At 40.3% G+C, this 24,925-nt stretch overlaps 1 protein-coding gene across 5 annotated transcripts in view; it reads left to right on the forward strand.

Moving 5' to 3' along the window:
• Positions 1–262: 262 nt before the first annotated feature.
• Positions 263–24,925, forward strand: part of LOC145352735 (regulator of microtubule dynamics protein 3-like) — a 315,582-nt gene continuing 290,919 nt past the window's right edge. For 4 of the 5 annotated variants that reach the window (XR_013888574.1, XR_013888575.1, XM_080202994.1 and 1 more), the window contains exons 1-2: positions 403–921; positions 19,399–19,585. Coding sequence is in view for 3 of the 5 variants with exons in the window: in XM_080202994.1 (XP_080059120.1) it covers positions 732–921; positions 19,399–19,585 (377 nt within the window). In the remaining 2 variants the exon portion in view is untranslated. Of the gene's footprint in view, positions 922–19,398; positions 19,586–24,925 lie in introns of all 5 variants that reach the window. The other variant, XM_080202997.1, reaches the window with a different exon arrangement.

Consider the following 24,925-nt stretch of genomic DNA (forward strand, 5'->3'; position numbering starts at 1 on the left):
GTTCAGCCCTCCCTCGACAGAGCCAGTACACTCGGCTGTTGGATCCAGAGGCTTTCAGCTCATGTGACAGCGCTACCAACTAGCCCACCGGCTTCCACAAATAAATAAATCCAGGGCATGAATGTTTGGACAATAACAAATAATCTTTTTCTAACCCCTTTTGAAACAGTCAAGCGCGGGGCGAGGAGAAATCCGGAACTCAGGCTGGAGCTCTGGTGGTTCCGGGGAAAACGCCGGGACTCTTTATTCCGTAGTACAAAGGTGTCCGTTCACAACAAGAGCCGGCGTGGGGGTGGGTAATGGAGATGACAGGAGGGTGAATGGGTGAAGTAAGGGAAACCCAAGACAAAAATAGACGCCACTAATAAGAGAAACTGTACTAGTTCATGAAGGAGTCCTCACCAGAGCCTAGGGGACGCTGGAGAAGTGAGTGATGAAGCAAACCTCACAGTTGGTGAGCAGCCAGCGCAAGACGTACCGTTGGAAGTTTGAACGGGGGATTCTTCCCCTGGCGTTCTGAGCGCGAGGCAGGGCACGTGAGGAGGGGAGGGGCTTCAGCAGCCAACAGCAGGTGCAAAGTTAGTATCCCCCCGTACCAGGGAGACACAGCCCGCCCAAAGCCACACGCTCCATCTATGTAATGTCACATAACAATACCACAGAACAACTAGTTACCACTTCGGTGTGATGCAGAGTAAACCCAAGGAGCCAAAGTCAGCCTGAAGAGGATAATGAGTAGGGATCTTTGCTCTTGCGGGACCCGGGTGACTCTGGGGTTAGGTCTGGGGGCAGCGGCGAGCCTCGGTCTGTTGTATCTAGCCCACACTAAGGGATGGGGGAAGAGGACCTATCGGAGCAAAAATAAGACGTTTACCTTCAGCCAAGTGAACCCCAAAAAGCCAGTCGTGCGGAACCGGGAAGGTGAGCCATAACAGTAGGTGGCTTATTGTTGGTGTGACTTCATTTATACCATGAATTGTTTAACCCAGCAGAGTGTCCGTCAATAACCCTTACCCTGTGTCACTTAGTTTATGCTATGGTGTTAAATGGCTTTTAAGCTCTTTCTAGGTATCACAATTTGTGCATTTGTGTGCTTGATCCATTGCAGTGCCCACAATTTCTCCTCATCCCCCTTGCCTTTCAGTATATAATCATGGATTGCTTGATGATAAGCCCTTCAAGCCAACATGTTTCACATACTCTGTTCTATTTTAACTTTGGGCTGAAGTGAGCACCATGAACTGAATTACTGAAGTTTAGTGCATAGATCTTGGTTGTAAATGATTTTTGTAAAGGTTTTTTAAAAATTTTGTTATCAGGCTTATTATTGCAACAGTGATGCACTTCCGAAAAGTATTTTATTAATTCAAGTATCTTGAGGTGTTCATATGTTATGATAAAATGATATGTTATGATATGTTAAGCTTGTTCTTAATTTTACCAATTTGCAATACATTTAATGCATCACCTCAAATTTTTCCCACCATTGCCAGTGATAATCCTATAACCACTAATGCTTCAATCTAACACTACAAAATATATATTAGCAGCATGACTGGTGTGATGTCATGCTGATTTAACTTTGCAATGGAATGTGGATACTCTACATTGTCTACTGTTGTGTAATCTGTGTAACCTGTGTACAAGGTACATTGTATCTCTGATCCAGTCACTGGAATTACTAAATATTTGTCATGTTAGCAGGTAGCTATAGTTAAAACCAAAAAAAAAGAAAATGTTGGGAATATCTATGGAACAAGAAACCAAGTCTTAGCATTTCAGGTCAACAACCTTTCACCTGAACAGAGTTGCGTATGTTTAAACATTTGGTAGGCTGACCATCATTGGCCAACCTTACATCGTGGAACCACAAGCAAGAGCTTATAACATAAGAACTAGGAGCAGCAGTAGGCTATCTGGCCCCTTGAGCCTGCTCTGCCATTCAATAAGATTGTGGTTCTTTTTGTGGACTCAGCTCCACTTACTCGCCCACTCACCATAATGCTTAATTCCTTTACTGTTCAAAAATTTATCTATCCTTGCCTTAAAAACATTCAATGAGGTAGCCTCAATTGCTTCACTGGGCTTGCTATTGATGTCAAAGGCATGCAAAGACATGTTGCTTCAGTGCAGTTATGACACTTGCATTTACCAGATAATTTGGAAAACTGTTGAGATACGCTAAACCACAAAAATGTGCACAAATACCAGACAATTATCAAGATGTTATCCTCCTGTTTACCAATAAAATATGGGAAGAATTCAATGGTGCCATGAAACAGCACTTACAAAACAACAATCTTCTCGACCACATACAGTTTGGGTTCTGCCATAATCATTGGGCTTTAGACTTTTCCATTGTCTTTGTAGAAACAGATACAGGAACTGAATATCAGAGGTGACTAAAATCTCTTGATGCCAACGTAGTATTTGAATGTATATAGCACCAAGGTGTTATACAATAACAGTAGTAATTTGCATTTATATAGCACCTTTAACTTAGTAACCATCCCTAGTTGCTTCAGAGGACCACCATTTTCAAACAGAATTTGACACTGAACCACAAATGGAACTATTGAGACAGATGATCAGTTTAAAAAGTAAATTTTAAGGAACATCTCAAAGGTTGCACAAGAGAGACAGGCATATATAAAGAGGAAAGTCAAGATTTTGGGGCCTAGGCTGAAGGGTCTACCACTATTGGTGCAATGAAGAAAATTGGAGATACGCAGAAACCAGAAATGAAGGAGCACAGATATTCTATAGAACATTACAGCACAGTACAGGCCCTTCAGCCCTTGATGTTGCGCCGACCAGTGGGACCAATCTAATGACCCTCTAACCTAAACTATTCCAATATTATCCATATGCCTATCCAATGACCATTTGAATGCCCTTAAAGTTGGTGAGTCCACGACTGCTGCAGGCAGGGCATTTCACGCCCTTACTACTCTCTGAGTAAAGAACCTACTTCTGACATCCATCCTATATTTATCATCCCTCAATTTAAAGCTATGTCCCACTTGTGTTAGCCATCACCATCCGAAGAAAAAGGCTCTCACTGCCCACCCTATCTAATCCTCTGATCATCTTGTGTGCCTCAATTAGGTCATCTCTTAACCTTCTTCTCTCTAATGAAAACAATCTCAAGTCTCTCAGCCTTTCCTCATAAGACCTTCCCACCAAACCAGGCAACATCCTGGTAAACCTCCTCTGCACCCTTTCCAATGCCTCCACATCTTATAATGCGGCGACCAGAACTGTATACAATACTCCAAGTGCGGCCGCAGCAGAGTTTTGTACAGCTGCAACATGATCTCACGGCTCTGAAATTCAATCCCTCTACCAATAAAAGCTAACTTACTGTACACCTTCTTAACAACCTTATCAACCTGGCTGCCAACTTTCAGGGATCTATACACATGTACACCGAGATCTCTCTGCTCATCCACACTACTAAGAGTCCTTCCATTAGCCCAATACTCTGTAATCCTGTTACTCCTTCCAAAATGAATCATCTCTCACTTTTCTGCATTAAACTCCATTTGCCAGCTCTGCAACTTATCTATGTGCTTCTGCAAACTGTAACATCCATCCTCACTGTCTACAGCTCCTGCGACTTTTGTGTCATCCACAAATTTACTAAACCATCTTCTACACCCTCATCTAGGTCATTTATAAAAATGACAAACAGCAGTGGCCCCAAAACAGATCCCTGCGGTACACCACTAGTAACTGAACTCTAGGTTGAATGTTTCCCATCAACCACCACCCTCCGTCTTTTATCAGCTAGCCAATTCCTGATCCAAACTGCTGAATCGCCCTCAATCCCATGCATGCGTATTTTCTGCAGGTTATAGAGTTATAGAAATAGAGATGAAGAGCCCATGGTTTTGAAAACTCGGATTTTTATGTTTAGGAGATGTTGAACCAGAAATCAGTTTGATCAGTAAACACAGGAGTGATGGTGACTGGGACTAGGACTTGGCATGAGTTAAGAATTATTTGAATAATTGAGTTTTGAACCAAGGCCTAGATGAGAGTTTTTGGTAGCAGATGAACTGAAGCAGAGGCAGATGATATTACGGAGCAGTATTGGTGATGGAGGTAATATGTGGTCGGAAGCTCATGCCGGGGCCAAATAAGACATCGTGGTTGTGAATAATCTTGTTGAGCCTCAGTGGCTGAAGAGAAGGATGGAGTTTGATTGGCGAACTGAGTTGTGGCAGGTTGTGAAGATAATGGCTTTGGTTTTCTTAATATTTAATTGGAGGAAGACCAGTAAAGTCATGTCAATGACGCACAAGATAGCGACCATTGAAATCCACATCACCTCTGCAGCTATTCCTTAGGGAAATATCTTTGGTGCATCTATCATCGACAAAGGCCTTCCATCTGTTGCAAGATTAGGAATGGGGCTGTTTGCTGAACATTGTTTCCAGAAAATTAAGTTTGATTCATAATTCCTGCTTCATAAGTATGCATTGTATGCAAGCCTACAGTAGGACATCAAAAAATTCAGGTTTGGGCTCATGAGTGGCAGGTAATATTTGTGCCATGTAAAATATCAGACAATGGCCATCTGTATAAGGAAAAAAACAACTACCTACTCTGACCTTCAATGGCATTACCAATGTTGTGTGAGTTACCATTGACCAGAAGCTTCAAACAGACCATCCATATCAACCATAGCTGCTGGGATGAAGCAGATGTTGTGTATTTATCATGTGGCTCATCTCCTGACTTCACAAAACCCAGCATTTACAAGACTCAAGCTAGGACTGCGCTGGAATATGTGCGTCTAATTGATGAGTGTAGCTGCTACAATAATCAAGAAGCTCAATCGCCAAGAAGAATGAGAGTAATGTCATGGAAACAACAACATGTCCAAATTGCCCCTCCCAAGTTGCATATCATTCTGACCTGGGCACATATTGCTGTTCTTTTCCTGTTACTGGATCAAAATCCTGGAATCATCAACACAACAAATTCAGTGACTGAAGAGAAGGCCATCTAATGCTTCAGTGGAGTAAGGTGTGGGCCTTGTTAACATCATACGTATGCAAGAGATCAGGTATCTTTTTAAAAAATGGGATCACAGGACAGAGTCTCGTTCAGGAGAAATGGAGCAAGAAACCAGTGTTAGAAACAGGAGTTACACTTGCCTTTTAAAAATTCAGCAAGTCCCAAAAATTGGAGAATTTTAACAAGATGACACACTTCAAGAAATCATTTGCTCTATGCATGTTATGTCTTCACAAGTAAAGGGAACATCACAGAACAGCACTGTTGGAATGTTGACCAAAAAAGCTACTTTAACTGAAAATATTATACCTCTACTAGTATCCTGCAACCCCAATTTATGATTGACACTGCCTTATTGAGTGAGCCAGCTACATTTGTTTTGCTCAAGATAAAGGTTGGGTTTTCAGAGTAGAAATGCTGGGGTTGGAATGATTAAAGAAAGAAAGATTTCCTATTCTCATGCAATCAATTTAATTAATTATATTGACAGAAGGCATTAATGATGAGTTTAAATCTTTTAATAGTGAACTCTGAATCTCACCTGAAGTAAGATTAGCTCAAGACTCTTACTACAAATATCATAAGCTGTTGGCTGAAGACTGAAATATGCTATTAAATAGCTTTGTATTATCTTGCTACAAGGACATGATAATTTCCTAGTGAAAATTTATACAGCATTGTATTGCATACTAGGTATGCTGTTACTGCTCTGTCCAGACGAAAGGCTGTGGCCATTGCAGGAGCTGCATACTGTTATATATCCTTCTTGAATGTGAGCTGCAAGATTTTGGTCAAAATTCTCCAGATAAGTTATGTACTATTATCTCACAAGTGTTTGATGCAAATTAAAGTAATTCTCAGGAAATAGATTAGAATCCAGTAGTCCAAGGATTAGGGCACAATATAGCAATCTCTTGATTTGGCCAAAAACCTTCAACTGAGTCAGCTGAACCTACTCATGCATTGTAGAAATCTGATCTGACCACTCTATAATTTAATGGTTAGCAATCTTCTGTTTTGAGACTTTTCTGGCAGCCTTATCAACGTGTCTGCATGTCAGGGTTGCATTCTGATCCTTATTTGTTCTAACGTTTGGGCCAACTGTTTAAAGTTGTTAAAAGTTGCATGATATACATCTTTTTTATCGAAGCACTGTTACATTATCTGTGCACTCTACACCTGGTGAAGACCTTTTTAAGGGCGTCAAAATTCTGAGGTAGTTTGTGGGGAACTTAAGTTTATCTCTAAATGTTTGTTACCATTCTGATGTAACACTGCAGTAGCCTACATACTTGAAGGCATCTTTATTTCTAGACTTGTTCAAGATGATCATGTTCCTCCTCGTTGATAAAAGTTACAGCCACTTATCAAGAAGACTTTATTCTATCATTTTCATGGGAAACTTGAATTCTATTCACATGATGTAAAATTGGGAAGAAATCTAAGAGCATTTTATGCTTGTATCAAAAAGGGACACGAGATGTTAAAAAAATTAGAACATAGAATATAGAACACTACAGCACAAACAGGCCCTTCGGCCCACAAGTTGCGCCGATCACATCAATACCTACCAATCCATGGACCTATCTATAACCCCCAATCCCATTAAATCCCATATACTCATCCAGAAGTCTTTTAAAAGACCCCAGCGAGTTCGCCTCCACCACCACTGACGGCAGCCGATTTACCCCTAACATCACCTCTGTACTTGCTTCCCTGCACCTTAAATCTGTGTCCTCTTGTAGTGACCATTTCAACCCAGGGAAGTAGCCTCTGAGAATCCACCCTATCTATTCCTGTCAACGTTTTATAAACCTCTATCAGGTCGCCTCTCAACCTACGCCTCTCCAGGGAGAAGAGTCCCAGCTCCCTCATCTTCATAAGGCATGCCTCCCAATCCAGGCAACATCCTTGTAAATCTCCTCTGCACCCTTTCAATAGCTTCCACGTCCTTCCTATAGATTGATTTGCATATTGATTAAAAACACTGGGAGCTTAAGTTATTTTTTCTCTGTGACAGTTTATGTAATGTACCAACATTTATATTTCAACTTTTTGAAATTTCACTGTTTTCCTTCCACTTCAGTTTTTTGATTGCGGTGCAGTAAGATACTTTGAAGTTTTATTTTCAATCCTGATTTTTTTCAATGGTTTCTAATATCTAACAATAGAAGTGTCTGCCAAAACACAGGTTTTGTAGATATCTTTATGATCATAAAGAGATCAAGACAATAAGTAAATAAAATACCTAGAGTTAAGCCCAGTTAGCAGATCAAAGAGTGTGGAGCTTACCCATCTGTTCATTCTCCTGAGGGTAAATTCTGCATTAATATTCCCTGATCACCTAATGAAGATTATATCCAATAACACATCACCACAGAATACCATCACATTGCTTTCGAATCAACGCACCTCCTCCACAACACCAGAGTTAAAGTTCCGTGAAGCATTTGGTCATCACAAAATATAATTATGCCTGAAATCACAAGCTCAATCTGATATTTGGCTCCATTTTATGTTACTCAAATGACTGCTGTTGATCTCCTCTTTGAGAACTAACATTCAAAGAGAAGTACCACCCTTCATAATCTGTTAAAAGTGTAAGTGAGAAGGGATAATATCTGCACTTGAGCAATTTTTAGTGGTTAAATCAATATAACTACCTGAGGCTCTGAAACAGCAACAAGTAACACTTCTCTAACGAACAGTAAACAGGTTAACTGAACTATTAACAAATGAAATAAAGCACTATTCTAATGGAATGCTGTTTAGATAATTACAATTCCCACTTAATAACAACAAAAAAAGAATTTTTAGTCACACTCAAATTTTTGAACAGCTTTGTCATCTTCCAGAATCTTCTGCCATCTTTGTTGATTTTCTTCAGTTTTCATTATCTTCTGTCAGTACCTTTTGTGATTGTGACTGAGATGAGGCCTCCTTTTAAGACATAAATGTGGTTGCTACACCGGCAGACAATCCCCTCACCCCGTCTCTGTCTCTGTGTCTCTCTCTCTTCGCCCCCTCCCTTCCCTCTCGGCACGCCCCACCTCCCTCACACGTTTCTCCCCCCGCCCCCGGATTGAACAGACTTTCATCTCTGATCAGCTTTGTCAACCAGTCACATCAAAGGTTTAAGTTTCTTTTTTGTAAGGATTTGCCTTTTCCAAATCATTACATATTTTAAACAGCGCACATTACTGCCTTTACTATTTAATCCTAATAATGGACAGATTAGGCATCCTCCCCAGCCCTATTCCAAAGATCAATGGATCAGATTTTAAGTGGTCTTGCTGGTGTACAATGTTACCTAGATGATAATCTGTCACGGTCCAGTGAAAAAGAGAATTGAATAATTTAGAAGCAACTTTGGAACATCTTCAAGCACGTACCTGCATATCAAGAAAGAAAACTGTGACTTTTACCAGATATCAGTTCAGTATTTGGGTCACATTATTAATAGTAAAGACCTACATAAAGTACCTAAGAAACTGGACACTACTTTAGAAGCACTATGTCCAATGAATGTGATGAAATTCAGATCCTTTCTAGGATTAGTAAATTATGGCAAATTTGTTCCTACTTTACCCACATTATTGAAGCCATTGCATAATTTACTATGTGTGAAACAGTCATGGGACAGGACAACAAAATATGAGATAGCAACATACAAAGATGTCAAAGATGCTTTGCAGAAGTCTTAAGTGTTGGATCATTTTAATCCAAAGCTACCATCGCTTTGTGCTTATGACGCCTCACCTTATGGAATTGGGGCAGTCATTTCACATATTATACCTTTGGGGGAAAAATTACTAATAGCTTTTGCTTTGCCTACTCTGACTAGTGCTGAATCTAACTAATCTCAGCCCGAAAAATAAACATCGAGCATCATTTTTCGTGTATGAAGGTTTGATCTTATTTATATGGTAGCTATTTTCACATTATTCCACTGATCATCGATCCTTAACTACTATTGTTGGGCTGTATAAAGGCTTATCATCATTAACTGCCAGCTGATTGCAAAGGTGTTCACCAATCTTATCTGCACTTACTTTATATTGTAGGTAAGATATCTTAATTTCCATCTGAGTGCCACATAAATGCTGATGCATTATCATATTTTACCTATTGAGCAGATGCTAACAACTAATTTTGCTAATATTCTTTATTTTTTTGCTAGTAGATCATTTGCCTGTGACAGCTTCTCACATTGAGACATATAAGAAATAATCCCGTGATGGGGAAGATGATGGATATGATGTTAAAAGAAACAATAGCTGGAGCATGAAGTACACATTCTGAGTTAAAACTATGCATATAAGTAAAGCTTGAGTTGACTGTTGAAGGTGGGTGTCTATATTGTGGGGAATCCGATAATCATTCCTTCTAGTTTGCGTGGAACAGTTCTTGAACAACCACATGAAGGGTATCCAAGTATAATGTGGATGAAGGAATTAGCACATTATTTTTCTTTTGGTGACCAGTTTAGATGCTTAGATTGAAAATGTAGGGCCTAAAATGCTATGGCAACAATTGCATGTAGATTTTGCTGGTCCATTCGAGGGTTACATGTTCTTATTCATCATTTATGCATACTCAAAAGTAGCCAGAAGTTATCATGTGATTGACTACGACTGAACAAAACATCAAAAAACTTACTGAAAAATTTGCTGGATTTGGTAAACAGAACAGACTGTTAGTGATAATGCCTCTCAGTTTAATTCACAAGAGTTTGAGGATTATCTCAAAGTAAATGATATTCAGTATATAAAGTCTACACCTTATCATGCATCAACCAGTGGATTAGCTGAAAAATTTGTGTAATCCTTGAAACATTTTTTAAAAGCTTCAGAGAGCAAGGTTCATTATCACATTGTGTGAATTAATTCTTGGCATCTTTTAGAAGCAATATTCATGTGACTGCATGTTGAGCTGCATTACTATTCTCAAAGAGAAAGTTGAGAACTACATTTGATTTGTTATTACCTCAAGAAACTTCAAAGATAATAGAGCATCAACAGCAATTTCAAGTTGCTAGATGGGAAGGAAGTCAAAGTATTAGCATGTAATTTTGCCACTGAGAAATGGGTACCAGCCATAGCTTTAGCAAAAACAGGTCCAATTTGTTACACAATTCAAACCAAAGATGAACTAGTCTGGCAATGCCATGCTGACCAATTGTCATCTCAAAAATGATTTATCCAGGTCATTGCCAAACATCTTTAGCCCCTACTGTTGTGAATAATACTGTGGAAGGCTTGGTTGCATCTGAGTTGCCCAATGATGTTATATCATGTGAGAATGATGCAGAATTAATTCCAAGAGAAGAAGTGCCTAATGAAGTTCCAAATCATACTTTTGGGTCAAGGACAGCCAAATCCAGAACACCATATCCAACCAAAGAGGAATAGACATTCTCCTGATCAACTTTCTTATTGACTGTGTTTAATGATCAATGATGCACAGTATAGTGTCTAAAGTATTATTGATCCTATATATAAGATTGTAGTAATTTGTTGTCATGACCATACAAGGAAAGGGGGAGAGATGTTATACATTTAAGTGGTTGTAGCTTTAAGAGATGATCACATGATTTGATGGTGATGTTGTTAGCATGTTTCACAGACTGCTGTTTAGTTTCTGTTCTGTGCAGAGAACATCTCTTTCAATAAACCGTGTGTGTTACTTGTGAAAACCGCATCTTTTTCTTTTTGTGCAAAACCCATAACCCCAAAAATAGATGGGATACTACAATTCACTCCACATGATATCAATAAACAGCCAAGTCTCTGAGCTCTGACAACATTCTGGCAGTAGTATTGAAGTCTTGTCCTTCAGAATGAACCATGCCCCTTAGCCAAGTTATTCCTGTACATTAGAACATAAAACAGTACAGCACAATACGGGCCCTCTGGCTCTTGATGTTGTGCCGAGCTACGTCCAAACCCAAGATCAAGCTATCCCGCTCCCTATCATTCTGGTGTGCTCCATGTGCCTATCGATTACCGCTTGAAAGTTCCTAAAGTGTCCAACTCCACGATCACAGCAGGCGGTGCATTCCACACTCCAACCACTCTCTGAGTAAAGAATCTACCTCGGATATCCCTCCTATATCTCCCACCGTGAACCTTATAGTTATGCCCCCTAGTAACAGCTACGTCCACCCGAGAAATAGTCTCTGCGCATCCGCTCTATCTATCCCCCTCATCATCTTATAAACCTCTATTAAGTTGCCTCTCATCCTCCTCCACTCTAAAGAGAAAAGCCCCAGCTCCCTCAACCTTTCCTCATAAGACCTACCCTCCAAACCAGGCAACATCCTGGTAAATCTCCTCTGCACTTTCTCTCCAATGCTTCCACATTCCTCCTTATAGTGAGGTGACCAGAACTGCACACAATGTTGCAGATGTGGTCTCACCAAGGTCCTGTATAGTTGCAGCATAATCCCATGACTCTTAAACTCAAAGCCGCCGTTAATAAACGCTAACACACTATGAGCCTTCTTCACAGCTCTAGCCACTTGATGGCAACCTTCAGAGATGTGGATATGAACCCCAAGATCTCTCTGTTCCTCCACATTCCTCAGAACCCTACAGACCCTGTAATCCGCATTCAAATTTGTCCTACCAAAACGAATCACCTCGCACTTATCAGGGTTAAACTCCATCTGCCACTTTTCGGCCCAGTTCTGTATCCTATCAATGTCTCTTTGCAGCCTACAAGAGCCCTCCACCTCATCCACTACTCCACCGATTTCAGTGTCATTTGTGGAATACTTATATCATAGAGCTATAGCGAAAGTCCATCTTGGCTGCAATGGGTTTGAATAATTTTGTCTGTTGTTCAGAAGAAGCACATGGAATTTGTCATTGGAGTAGACTCCAGCCTGCAAGGAAGCTAAGCTAGTGATGTTGTTGTGAGCATGTACATTGCTCAGTGGTTGAATAAACCACTAGGAACATTTCCCAATATGTCCTTTACAAACAAAGCATAACAAATCCAATCTGACCCATTACTATCCCATCAGCCTACTCTACTCTGGATGGCATGGCGACTGTGTTTCACACTGTTGTCTTACAGCACCAGGGACCGAGGTTTGTAGACTGGTCAATGTAGAAAGGTTGTCTAACTGTGTGCAGACTCTCTCATGGTGGTAACATGGAACATCGAGGTTAAAAAAAATCCAGACAATATGTAACAAACTGTACCAAACTACTGTAGGCTCAAAACACAAAGTATGATGGTTATTCTAGTCAAGTGGAAAGCCTTGCTAGAATTAGCAAGTTCTGCAAAAAGACTTAAACTATAAGAGGGATTATACCAATGAAGGTGAACCGACTGAGTTTTGTTAAGGAGCAATAAGTATGCTGTGTTCTCCCAGCTCTGGAGATTGTTAATGGCATTGGAGATAACAACATGGAGTTAAGCTGATTACAGTACTTAAGTGTGACCTTAGGTGAGTATCTGTGTGGAGTTCGCACATTCACTCCTTTTCTGCTTGGGTTTCTTCCGAGTGCTCCTTGATTCCCCCCAGAATCCAAATAGGTGCAAGTTAGATGGATTAGTCTTGTTAAATGGTGGGGTTATGGGTCAGGACCAGGGGTTGGGCCTGGGTTAAGGTGCTCCTTGGTGAGTTGTTGCAGACTCAATGGGCCAAATGGCCTCCTTTTGCACTAGGGATTCTGTGATCCTATCATTTTTGATCATCAGCAAAGTGATAGATGTCAGAAACAGTGTTATCATGTGACAGTTACCAATATCCTACTCACCGTATCTGCTTTAAAGGTTCTTTTGTCTTTACTCTGGATATCACTGACAGAACAACTTTGAAGTTTCACCAGATGTGATAAATATTTATTAATCCAATAAGCTATAGAAACACTCATGATAATGCTGGTTGCAGAGCTTCCTTGCAGGCTTGAGTCCATCTTGGTGCTCAATCCAATGATGAATGCGGGTGTCTTCAGAGCAATGGACCAAATTATTTGAACCCACTACAGCCATGATAGTTCTTGTGGACCTTTTTTTTTCTTCCTTTTCCTTTTTTATTGATCAGTATAGACCAGTTGTAGTGTAACTGTCTGTGATCTGTCTCATGGTGGAGCATGGAACATGGAGATAAAAGACGTAACCAGAAAAAGCTATGTAAAGAGCTGCACTGAAGTATTCTTGTGAACTCGTTATGCTTTTTTTGCTACGGCTGTCTGCCATATAGGGTAATGCCTGTATTTTGTCCATTTAATTGGTTTTCAATTACATCACTGTTCATATCCATGCTTTCTCCAGATGCTGCCTTCTTAGACACCCTTTGAAGGTCACACTTCAAGTACTGTAATCAGCTTGACTCCACTTTGTTATCTCCAAAGCCATTAACAATCTCCAGAGTTGGGAGAAGACGGCACACTTATTGCTCCTTAACAAAACTCAGTCTATTCATCTTCACTGGTACAATCCCTCTTATAGTTTAAGTCTTTCTGCAGAACTTGTTGATTCTAGCAAGGTTTTCACTTGACTAGAATAACCATAATACTTTGTGTTTTGAGCCCATAGTGGTTCAGTACAGTTCGTTACATATCGTCTGGGTTTTTTTAACCTCTGTTCCATGTTACCACCATGAGAGTTACCACACACAGTTACACCACAACCAGTCTACGTTGATTAATATAAAATAAGTCAAGAAACAGTTACACGGTTAAGAAGTGATTGTACATTAAATAGATAAATAATACATTGGCTTATATCATCACTGCTCAGTTTGGGTTCTGCCAGATCCACTCAGCTTCAGACCTCATTATAGTCTTGGCCCAGACAAGGATAGATAGCAAATTCCAGAGGTGAAGTGTGAGTGACTGCTCTCGACATCAAGATATTTGATCTAATGTGTCATCAGGGAGGCCTTGCAAATTTGAGGTGTGTGGAACAAGGGTAGAGCATCCAATCGAAGGTATTGGATCAAAGTTCTGCCATCCTGCCATTTCCGTTGTGAATGATGCTGCACAATTAAAGATCTAACAAGGAGCAAAATTCCACAAATGTCCCCATCTAGATTGCTGGAGGGAAAGCTATTTGGTTGGAGTCATACCTAGCAAAAAAACAGATCATTGTTGGATACCAAGTGTCACTGCCCTGGGACATCACTGCAGGAATTACATTAGATAGTGATCTTGACCCAACCATCTTCAGCTGTTTCAATATGACTTTCCCTCCAATGTTGATTGATTTATTATTGTCACGTGTATTGGGATATAGTGAGAAGAATTATTTATTGTGAGCTTTACTGACAAAACATACCATTCATAGAGCACACGGGAGAAGGAAAGGATGGGATGCAGAATATAGTGTTACAGTTACCTAAAAGTTGATCCTTCTCATCACCCTAATATGTGATAGGACCATTCAAAGGTCTGATGGCAGCAGGAAAAAAGCTGTTCTTGAGTTGGTTGGTATATGTTTAAACCTTTTGTATCTCTTTCCCGATGGAAAAAGGTAGAAGAGAGTATGTCCGGGGTGTTTGGGCATCCTTGATAATGCTGGTTGCTTTCTCAAGGTAGCAGGTAATGTAGATGGAGTCAATGAATGGGAGGCTGGTGTGGGTGATGGACTGGGCTATGTACACAAGTCTATAGTTTTTTTACAGTCTTGGTCAGAGCAAGAACCATACCTGGTTATAATGCATCTGGAAATGATGCTTTCTATGGTGCATCTATAAAAATTGGTGAGAATCGTAGTGGACTTGCCACATTTCCTTAGCCTTCTGAGGAAGTAGAGGTGCTGGTGGGCTTTCTTAACTATAGCATCAGTATGGAGGGACCAGGACAAACCGTTGGTGATCTGAATGCCTAGAAACTTGAAGCTCTTGACCATCTCCACTTCATCACCTTTGATGTAGACAGGGATAAGGTTAGAAGCGGGACTGAAGAACTGATGATCGCAATATTCGTTTGTGTCTCGTCAGATACTGAGGCAGTCTGGTCCATGCCGTATTGTTCTATGACTATAATATGCATGATGTGGAAATACTGGCATTGGGCTGGGGTGGGCACAGTAAGAAATCTCACAACACAGAGACTCACTTGATGTAGGAGCAGTGTTCCAAAAGCTCATGATTCCAAATAAATCTGTTGGATTTTAACCTGGTGTTGTAAGACTTCTATAATAAGCAGCAATACTTCAAGAACATTCATGCTTGGGTCAGTAAGTGTTAAGTAACATTTATACCATAAAAATGCCAAGTGAAGAATTTTTTCAACAAATAAGAATCTGAGACATTCAACAGCATTGCTATTGCTGAATTCTCGAGCATCAACTTCCTGGGGTTGCCATCGACCAGAAAGTTAACTAGACCAGCCATGTAAATACTGTGGATGCAGGAACAAATTGAAGGCCAGGAAGTCTGCAGCAAGTAACTCGCCGCCTGACTGCCCAAAGTCTGTCTTCCGTTTACAAGGCACAAGGCTCCAGTTTCCTGAATGAGTACAGCTTCAACAACACTTTGATCCTATTCAGGACAAAGCAGCCTCATAATCACCTCATTCAGCTCTTCAAATATTCACTTCCTCCATCATCATACACAGTGTCAGTAATGTACGCCATCTGCAAGGTGAGTTGCAGCAACTAACCAATGCCCATTTAACATTACCTTCCAAACCATGATCTCTACCACCTTGTAGAATAAGGACAACAAATCCATGGGAAAATTACCACCCTGCAGGTTCCCTCCAAGTGACGCACCATCCTGACTTGAAAATGTTCCTTCATTTGTAATCTGGTCAAATCCTGAAACTTCTCCTTCAATCACACTTAAGGTGTACAAAGAGCAGATGGAATGGAGGGGTTGAAGAACACAGTTCCACCTAATATTTTGCATCTCTTATCACCAAAGAAGCCAGGAGGAGAAATGGCATACTAACATTATTTGAAAATTAGTGAAGAAAAGAAAACAAAGAAATATGTGGTTAGCTGTTCTTTGGCTGGTCTCAATTAGGTGATTCCATTTTGTTCAGTTGTCTTCCTGAGTATAATTTATGGAGCAAATTTCAACATTGTTTTCCCAGAAGATCTTGGCTTGCAGTAGATTTCTTTTCTCAGGGTGGTTGCATGGTTACCTTCCAAATTCATGCACATAATTTTAGAGAGAGAAAGCAAATGATTTCAGCACAGCATTCTGATCTCTGGTCTCTCTACTGTTGATAACAGACTCTTAAGGTATTCTGATGGCTGTCTATCCAGTGAAATTCTATTTCTTCTGCACTCATTGTTTTAGAACAACTACTTGCATTTTAATGTCTCATCTCAAAAACACGTGTAAAGTCAACCAGAGATTGTGGGCGGGTTTTTACGGTCCCACTTGTCCTGAAACCGTAAAATCCCACTCGAGGTCAACAGTTCTTTCCATGATCTTCCCCTTGCCCACTACAATTCTTGTGGGTGGATTAGTAAAATTCCAGCCAGGATCTTTTACACCCCAAACATGTTTGGGTTTTTATCTTACTTGGTGGAATGCAAGCTGCATGTTGTAGCCACCTGGTAGTCTCCATTGTCTTTTAGAGAGTTTTTTGTAAGTCCAACCATGGACGGTGCTTATGCATGCACTTTAAATTCCAGAGGGTAAAGATGATGCTGCCTGAACCCTTTAATGGATGCTTCCAACACTGCATGGAATTAACCTTGCTAACTTGCGATCCGTGCCCTGAGCTTACCCAAAAATCTACTTCAGAATGCCTAAAACTTTTAACTACATGTATAATGCCAGGGTTGGAAATAACTTAGTGAAATCTGTATCAGGAAGGCCATTTTACAAAATGTATTTAAAAGCAAAATTGCAAAACAGTCACAAATCTCACCCATTCTCACTATATAAGCTGTTTGGATCCTCAAATCTTATATACATAAGAAATCATAAACCTTATTGTCTGGCAATTTAAAAAAAAGGCTTTGCTGAATCAAAAAGTGGCGATTACAGGTCACATGATTTACAAGTTGGCTATGATTTCTGGAAATCCCCAGCAGCAGGACAAAAGCTTAAGCATTATCCTTGTGAAATCTCTCACCTCTCATTGTGAGGAGACATTATAGTCGACAAAACCAGAGACCATCAGATGACTTGTACTTCCAGCCTAGGCTATAACAAATGGATATTTGCAGCAGTGCTAAATACCATGAACATTCTCTTAAGATAAACAGTGGATTTTGACCAAAAGCATTGACATGGCTTGTTATCTTGCAGTTGACTCATTAATGGGCAACATTGCATGATCTAAACCTCTTGCCTTTTGGAAGTTTTAATATTACATTTCAAGGCACGGAACTCAGTCTGCTATTTAAATTCCAACCTGCAAGTACAAAGCAAGACTCCAGGCTCAACCTTGTTTAATCTGGAAGATTCCTGGTCAGCTTATCAAGCTGACCAAGTCTCTGGATACCAATTTCATCTCCCGTGTCACCATCAACTTTCAAGGAATTTTGCAAAATCCTGCTTCAGCAAGCTGAACCGTTGCTACTGCACGAAGGAGCCCCACTAGACTCTGACGCTGCCCATCACATGAACTGATTTGCACAACTGTTGTGCTTTAAATTATTAATTGTTGCAAATTTCCCCTTTCCCATGATTTGTGCATGTATGAAATTGTGACCATTCCCCAGGTTTGTGTGTGTGAACAAGTTATACTTCTGATTTAACCTTTAAACACAGTAAAAAGTCTGACAACACCAGGTTTTAGTCCAACCGATTTATTTGATAATAGACTCACAAGCTTTCGGGGTTAGTCCCTTCGTCAGGTGAATGGAGAGTTCTGGCCTCAGACAGAGCATATAAAGCACAGACAGTTTAGAGATTACTGATTAGAATGCGAATCCTTACACCCAACCTGCTGTTCAAGACCTGAAGTGGCTGACAATGTGAGTGGAAGGAGCACTGATCACAGGTTAAAGAGATGTGTATTGTCTCCAGACAGTACAGTAAGTGAGGTTTTGCAAACCCAGGCAAGTCACGGGGGTTACAGATAGTGCGACATGAACCCAAGATCCCTGTTGAGACCGTCCTCATGTGTGCGGAACTTGGCTATCAGTCTCTGTTCAGCGACTCTGCGTTGTCGTGTGTCGTGAAGGCTGCCTTGGAGAATGCTTACCCGGAGGTCAGAGGCTGAATGCCCATGACCACTGAAGTGTTCGCCAACAGGAAGGGAACAGTCTTGCCTGGTGATTGTCGAGCGATGTTCATTCATCCATTGTCGTAGCGTCTGCATGGTCTCCACACACGAGGACGGTCTCAACAGGGATCTTGGGTTCATGTCGCACTATCTGTAACCCCCGTGACTTGCCTGGGTTTGCAAAACCTCACTTACTGTACTGTCTGGAGACAGTACACATCTCTTTAACCTGTGATCAGTGCTCCTTCCACTCACATTGTCAGCCACTTCAGGTCTTGAACAGCAGGTTAGGCGTAAGGATTCGCATTCTAATCAGTAATCTCTAAACTGTCTGTGCTTTATATGCTCTGTCTGAGGCCAGAACTCTCCATTCACCTGACGAAGGGACTAACCCCGAAAGCTTGTGAGTCTATTATCAAATAAATCGGTTGGACTAAAACCTGGTGTTGTCAGACTTTTTACTGTGTTTATGCCAGTCCAACGCCGGCATACCCACATCTTAACCTTTAAAGCCAGTTTGAGTCACTTTAAAAATTGACTCCACAAACAGGATTTGGGGAAACACACCACAACTTATTTCAAAAATTAAACCATCTCGTGGTTGATGAGACAATAAACGAGCTCAGTTTTGCCTCTGTCCCCTGTCCATCTATTACAAAAGCTGGAATGAATAAAAGAACCCAGGATCCTCCATGTAAATGTCTTGAACTCGTAAGTCCTATTATCTACAACTGTGCAAACTCAAAAATGGAAACAGTCAAAAGTGTTTTTAAAAAATATATAGAAATTATTATTTTACTAGGATTATTATTTTATATAAGCTACACGTATGATACTGTAAAATGTACAATATGATTATTCCACTAAGTACTTTCAAAATTGATTTTGATATTTCTGTTTGCTTACATTTCATTAAAAGTTATACAAACTCATAAAGCAATTAAGTTTTTGAAAGATTAAAATAGATTATTTTAAATGGTTAACAGGGAGTGGCCTCGGAATTTCTGCACCTCGCCATCCCCGTTCATGGCTGTCTTCACAGATGGCTGCATCCTGCAGCTGGGACAGATAGTCCTAAAACACCAGCACAGAAATGTTAGGCTACAGTCTAAATCCCAGTCAGCAACATACACCTTGGCCTCACCGCTGACTGGAAAATCTGGACCATTGTTTTTTACTTAACTTACTTTTACTAATTTAGTACATTTACTTTTCTTTCATTTAGCATCAAAAGAAAGTAAATCACAGGTGTCACAGGATTCTAACTGCTTGGCAGAACTGAAAAAACAGCAACTGGAGATATGGGAGCAGTTAGACATTATACTTCAATGTGTGAGAGAGCTGAAAGAGGAAGTGATCGAACTTCGGGAATGTCTCAATGGAATGACGGATCAGATTGTTGGAGATGTCAGGTAATCATTTTCTTGCAGCATTTGCCCCTTGGGTATATGCTATACATTCACTCTTGTATTGTTTGTGTGATAACATTGCGATAGTGGAGAAGTTTTAGAGTAATTTGGTTATCATAATGGGAATAGGAAATTCATATGTTTCTTTCCAGGCGCTTCCAAGTCATTTATAAAAAAATAGAAATTGAAAAATGTAACATTTTCCTGTGAGTGTTCCTAAGACATTGGCCAGAATTTTCCAGCCATTCCTGTTAGTGGTATCTTTCAGCCTGAGGACGGCAAACCCCCACCATGGGTTTCCAGGTGGTGCAGGATGCATACAATGGAAAACTTCATTAACAATGCAGGATCAGAAGATCTTGCCAATGCAAAACATATCACACAGGCATGCAGAAAATCCAGCCTATACTGTTGTACTTGCTGTGTGACTTCCATTTTGCTACTGTGTCATTTGATGACTTTTCTGGGCAATTGGTGCTGAATTTTATAGCTTTTAAAAAAAAAGGCTTTGTTTCTCAAAGTTTTGCTGCTTGACTGGAATTCCAAAGTGAGTTAACTGCCAATAAGAAAAAACAATTGTTTATAGAAACGTAGAAGCAAGAGTAGGCCACTCAGCTCTTTTGAGCCTCCTGTGCCATTCATTTTGATCATAGCCGAGCCGATCATCGAATTCGATATCCTGATCCTGCCTTCCCCCATGTCCCTTGATTCCTTTAGCCCCAAGAGCTATATCTAATTTCTTCATGAAATCGCACAACATTTTGGCCTCAACTACTTCCTGTGGTAGTGAATTCCACAGATCACCACTCTCTCTGGTGAAGAAATTTCTTCTCAGCTCAGTCCTAAAAGGTTTACACCCCTTATCCTTAGAATATGACTCCTAGCTCTGAACTCTCCCACATCAGGAACATTCTTTCTGAATCTACCCTGTCAAATCCTGATAGAATTTTATAAGTTTCTATGAGATTCCCTCTCACTCTTCTAAAATCCAATGAATTATAATCCTTAATCAACTTAGTCTGTCTTCAAATGATAGACCTGCATTCCCGGAATCAGCGTGGTAAACCTTTCGTACACAGTCTCTATAGCAAGAACACTCTTCCTTAGTTAAGAGCACCAAAACTGTACACAATACTCCAAGTGCAGCCTCATCAACACCCGACACAATTGAAGTAAAACACTCCTATTCCTATACTCAAATCTTGTTGCTGTGAAGGCCAAAATACCATTTGTCTTTAACTGCCTGCTGTACCTACACGCTTACTTTCAGCAACTGATGCATGAGGACACCAAGGTCTCGCTGAGTATCCACCTCCCTCAATTTATACCCATTCAAATAATAACTTCCTTCCTATTATCCCTACTAAAATGGATAACCTCACATTTATCCGCATTATACTGCACTTGCTATGCATATGCCCACTCACTCAGACTGTCCAAATTACGCTGAAGCATCTCTGCATCCTCCTCACAGTTCACTTTCCCATCCAACTTTGTATCATCTGCAGAAATAATACATTTAGTTCCTGCTTCCAAATCATTAATATATAACGTGGACAGTTGGGGTCCTAGCACTGATCCCTGCAGTACACCACTAGTACCTGCCAATCAGAAAAAGACCCATTTTATGGCAACATTTTGCTTCCTATCTGCTAATCAGCTTTCTATCCATCACAAACATCACCCACATGCCTATGCACTTTAACTTTCTACAGTAGTTTGCGATATGAGATCTTGTCGAAAGCCTTCTGAAAATTTAAATAGACCACATCCACTGGTTCTTCTTGGTCAACTCTACTAGTTACTTCCTCAGAGAATTCCAATAGGCGCTAGTCAAGCATGACTTCCCTTTTGTAAAACCATGCTGACTTTGATTATACCATTGCTTTCCAAATGCTGAGCTATGAAATCCTTGAAAATGGACTCTAGCAACTTCCCCACCTGATGTTGGGTATAGTCCCTTCTTTAATCTCAACCTTTTTTTTGAACAGTGGGCTTAGATAAGCTACCTTCCAATCTGTAGGAACCAGTCCAGAGTCCAAAGGATTTTGAAAAGTGATTGCTAAAGGAGCTGTTATTTCCAAGGTCACTTTCTTAACTACTCTGGGATGAAGATTATCAGGCCCTGGTGATTTATCCACCTTCAATCCCATCAATTTCCCTGAAACCATTTCTCTACTAATACTGATTTCCTTCAGCTCCTTACTAAAACTTGTTTTTCTGAGAACTCCTAGTACATTATTTATGTCTTCCTTTATGAAGACAGAAGCAAAGTACAAGTTTAGTTTCTTGGCCATTTCTTTGTCCGCTATTATAAATTATCCTCTTTCTGACTGTAAAGGCCCTACATTTGTTTTCATCAATCTTTTTCTCTTTGTATATCTATATAAACGGTTACAGTCAGTTTTTATGTTCCCCACAACTTACTTTCATACCCTATTTTCCCCTTCTTAATTAATCTCTCAGTCCTCCTTTGCTTATATTGTGCCTTTAATATAATGAAACATCTCAAGGTGCTTCACAGGGACATTATAAAACAAAGTGTAACACTGAACCATATGAAATAGTAGGCCAGATGACCAAAAGCTTAGAGAAAGGATAGGTTTTAGGGAGTGTCTTAGAGCAGGAAAGTGACCCCTGCATCGAGCCCAGAGACTTCAATCCTGGGTGCGCTAATGAGATTTAAATTCTAATTTAGATAAATTATACAGCTCCACGCCAATATCTGGCATGGAGCTGACGGCGCCGGCAGTTTGGTGGCTGGAGACACGCAAAGGTTATGATATCTGGCAGGAAGCCCACTAAAGGCCTCTGTTTGAATTGCCTCCATTCTTTGTTGATTTCCTACCCTTTCTTTCAACAGCTAACTCAGGTGGAAGGATTCTGTTGGCTCCTGGTTTGCGCAGCTGCTGTTTTCAGATTGAATCCAGATCCAACTTCCCAGGAGTTTTAATTTGGACATTGGATCCAGATTGTGAAAGTTAAGAGTTTAGGCACTTTGGGATCTGCTTGGAAAGAGTAGAGGAAAAGTATTCCAAGCAGGGTTCTGCTATGCAATTTAAAGGATAATAATTCCTTAATATATTGCTCCTGTCACTTACCTAATATTGATATCCAAGTTATAAGTCCAATTGAAATTAAAATGAGTTTTCAGATAGATGTCGGATTGCTGAGATCAGTCATTGCTGTGTGTTGCCAGGATTGCTTTTCACCTGATTGCGATAGAATACTGATGCCAGTCTAGATGTTCTAAATTGTAAACTACTTACCAACACCCAACCCTCCCACTGTCAACAGACAATAGCCTCACCACATACATAACAGTCTTAAGTTTTTGAGGATACTGAAAATCTCGTGATTAATCACTTCATTTTTTTTTTAAAACAATGTTTTTCATTTTATGATTTTTGAATCATTTCCTTTAATGCGAACAATAAGCAAAAGCTAAGCATTTGCATTATTTTGGACCTCAAAGTAGTTTTTCAGCCACAGATGTTGTTTTCTAACAGCAACACATTCTATCCAATCCCAAACAATGTATTCCCCAGCCAAATTGTAAGATCTTATGCCTAATATCCAATTTATTATGGTACTTCATGCTAAGATTTTTTAATATAATAAGAACATAAGAACTAGGAGCAGGACTAGGCCATGTGGCCCCTCAAGCCTGCTCCGCCATTCAATAAGATCATGGTTGATCTTTTTGTGGACTCAGCTCCGCTTATCTGCCTGCTCACCATAATCCTTAATTCCTTTATTGCGTAAAAATTTATCTTTCCTTGCCTTAAGAACATTCAATGAGGTAGCCCCAACTGCTTCACTGGGAATTCCACAGATTCACAACATTTGTGTGAAGAAGTTCTTCCTCAACGCAGTCTTAAATCTGCTTCCCCTTATTTTGAGGCTATTACCCCTAGTCCTAGTTTCACCCGCCAACGAAAACAACTTCCCTGCTTTTATCTTATCTATTCCCTTCATAATCTTATGTGTTTCTCTATGAGATCTCCCGTCATTCTTCTGAATTCCAATGAGTATAGACCCAATCTACTCGGTCTCTCCTCATAAGCCAACCCCCTCAACTCCAGAATCAACCTAGTGAATCTCCTCTGTACTCTCTCCAGTGCCAGTATATCCTTTCTCAAGTAAGGAGACCAAAATCGTACACGGTACTCCAGGTGTGACCTCACCAGCACCTTATATAACTGCAACCTAATCTTGCTGTTTTTAAACTCCATCCCTCTAGCAATGAAGGTCAAAATTCCATTGCTTTCTTAATTACCTGCGAACCAACTCCTTGAGGTTCCTGCACAAGGGCACCCACGTCTCTCTGCACACAGCATGCTGCAATTTTTTACCACATAAATAATAGTCCATTTTGCTGTTATTCCTATCAAAATGAATGATCTCACATTTACCAACATTGTACTCCATCTGCCAGACCCTAACCCAATAACTTAGACTATCTATATCCCCTTGCAGACTTTCATCGTCCTCTGCACACTTTGCTCTTCCACCCCATCTTGGTGTCATCTGCGAATTTTGACACACTACACTTAGTCCTCAACTCCAAATCATCTATGTAAATCGTAAACAATTGCTGTCTCAACACTGATCCCTGAGACACACCATTAGTCACTGATCGCCAATTAGAAAAACACCCATTTATCCCTACTCTTTGCTTTCTGTTAGTTAACCAATCTTCTATCCATGCTAATGCATTACCTGTAACACAATGCGACTTTATCTTATGTAGCAGTCTTTGGTGCAGCACCTTGTCAAATGCCTTCTGGAAATCCAGATACACCACATCCACAGGTTCACCATTGTCCACTGCACATGTAATGTTTTCAAAGAATTCCACCAAATTAGTCAACATTACCTGTCCTTCATGATCCCATGATGCGTCTTACCGTTGGGTCAATTTATATCCAGATGTCTCACTATTTCTTCCTTGATGTTAGATTCAAGTATTTCCCCTACTACAGAAGTTAAGCTAACCGGCCTATAGTTACCTGCCTTTTGTCTACCTCCTTTTTTAAACAGTGGCGTCACATTTGCTGTTTTCCAATCTGTGGGAACCACCCCAGAGTCCAGTGAATTTTGGTAAATTATCACTAGTGCATTTGCTATTTCTTTTAGTACCCTGGGATGCATTCCATCAGGACCAGGAGACTTGTCTATCGTTAGCCCCAGAAACTTGCCCAATACTACCTCTTTCGTGATAACGATAAGTTCTAGGTTCTCACTTGTCAAAGCCTTCCTGTCATCAATTTTTGGCACGTTATTTGTGTCTTCCACTGTGAAGACTGACACAAAATATCTGTTCAATGCCTCAGCAATTTT

Source organism: Carcharhinus amblyrhynchos, chromosome 14, assembly GCF_965287045.1.
Source record: "Carcharhinus amblyrhynchos chromosome 14, sCarAmb.v2.hapA, whole genome shotgun sequence".
Classification (NCBI taxonomy): Eukaryota; Metazoa; Chordata; class Chondrichthyes; order Carcharhiniformes; family Carcharhinidae; genus Carcharhinus; species Carcharhinus amblyrhynchos.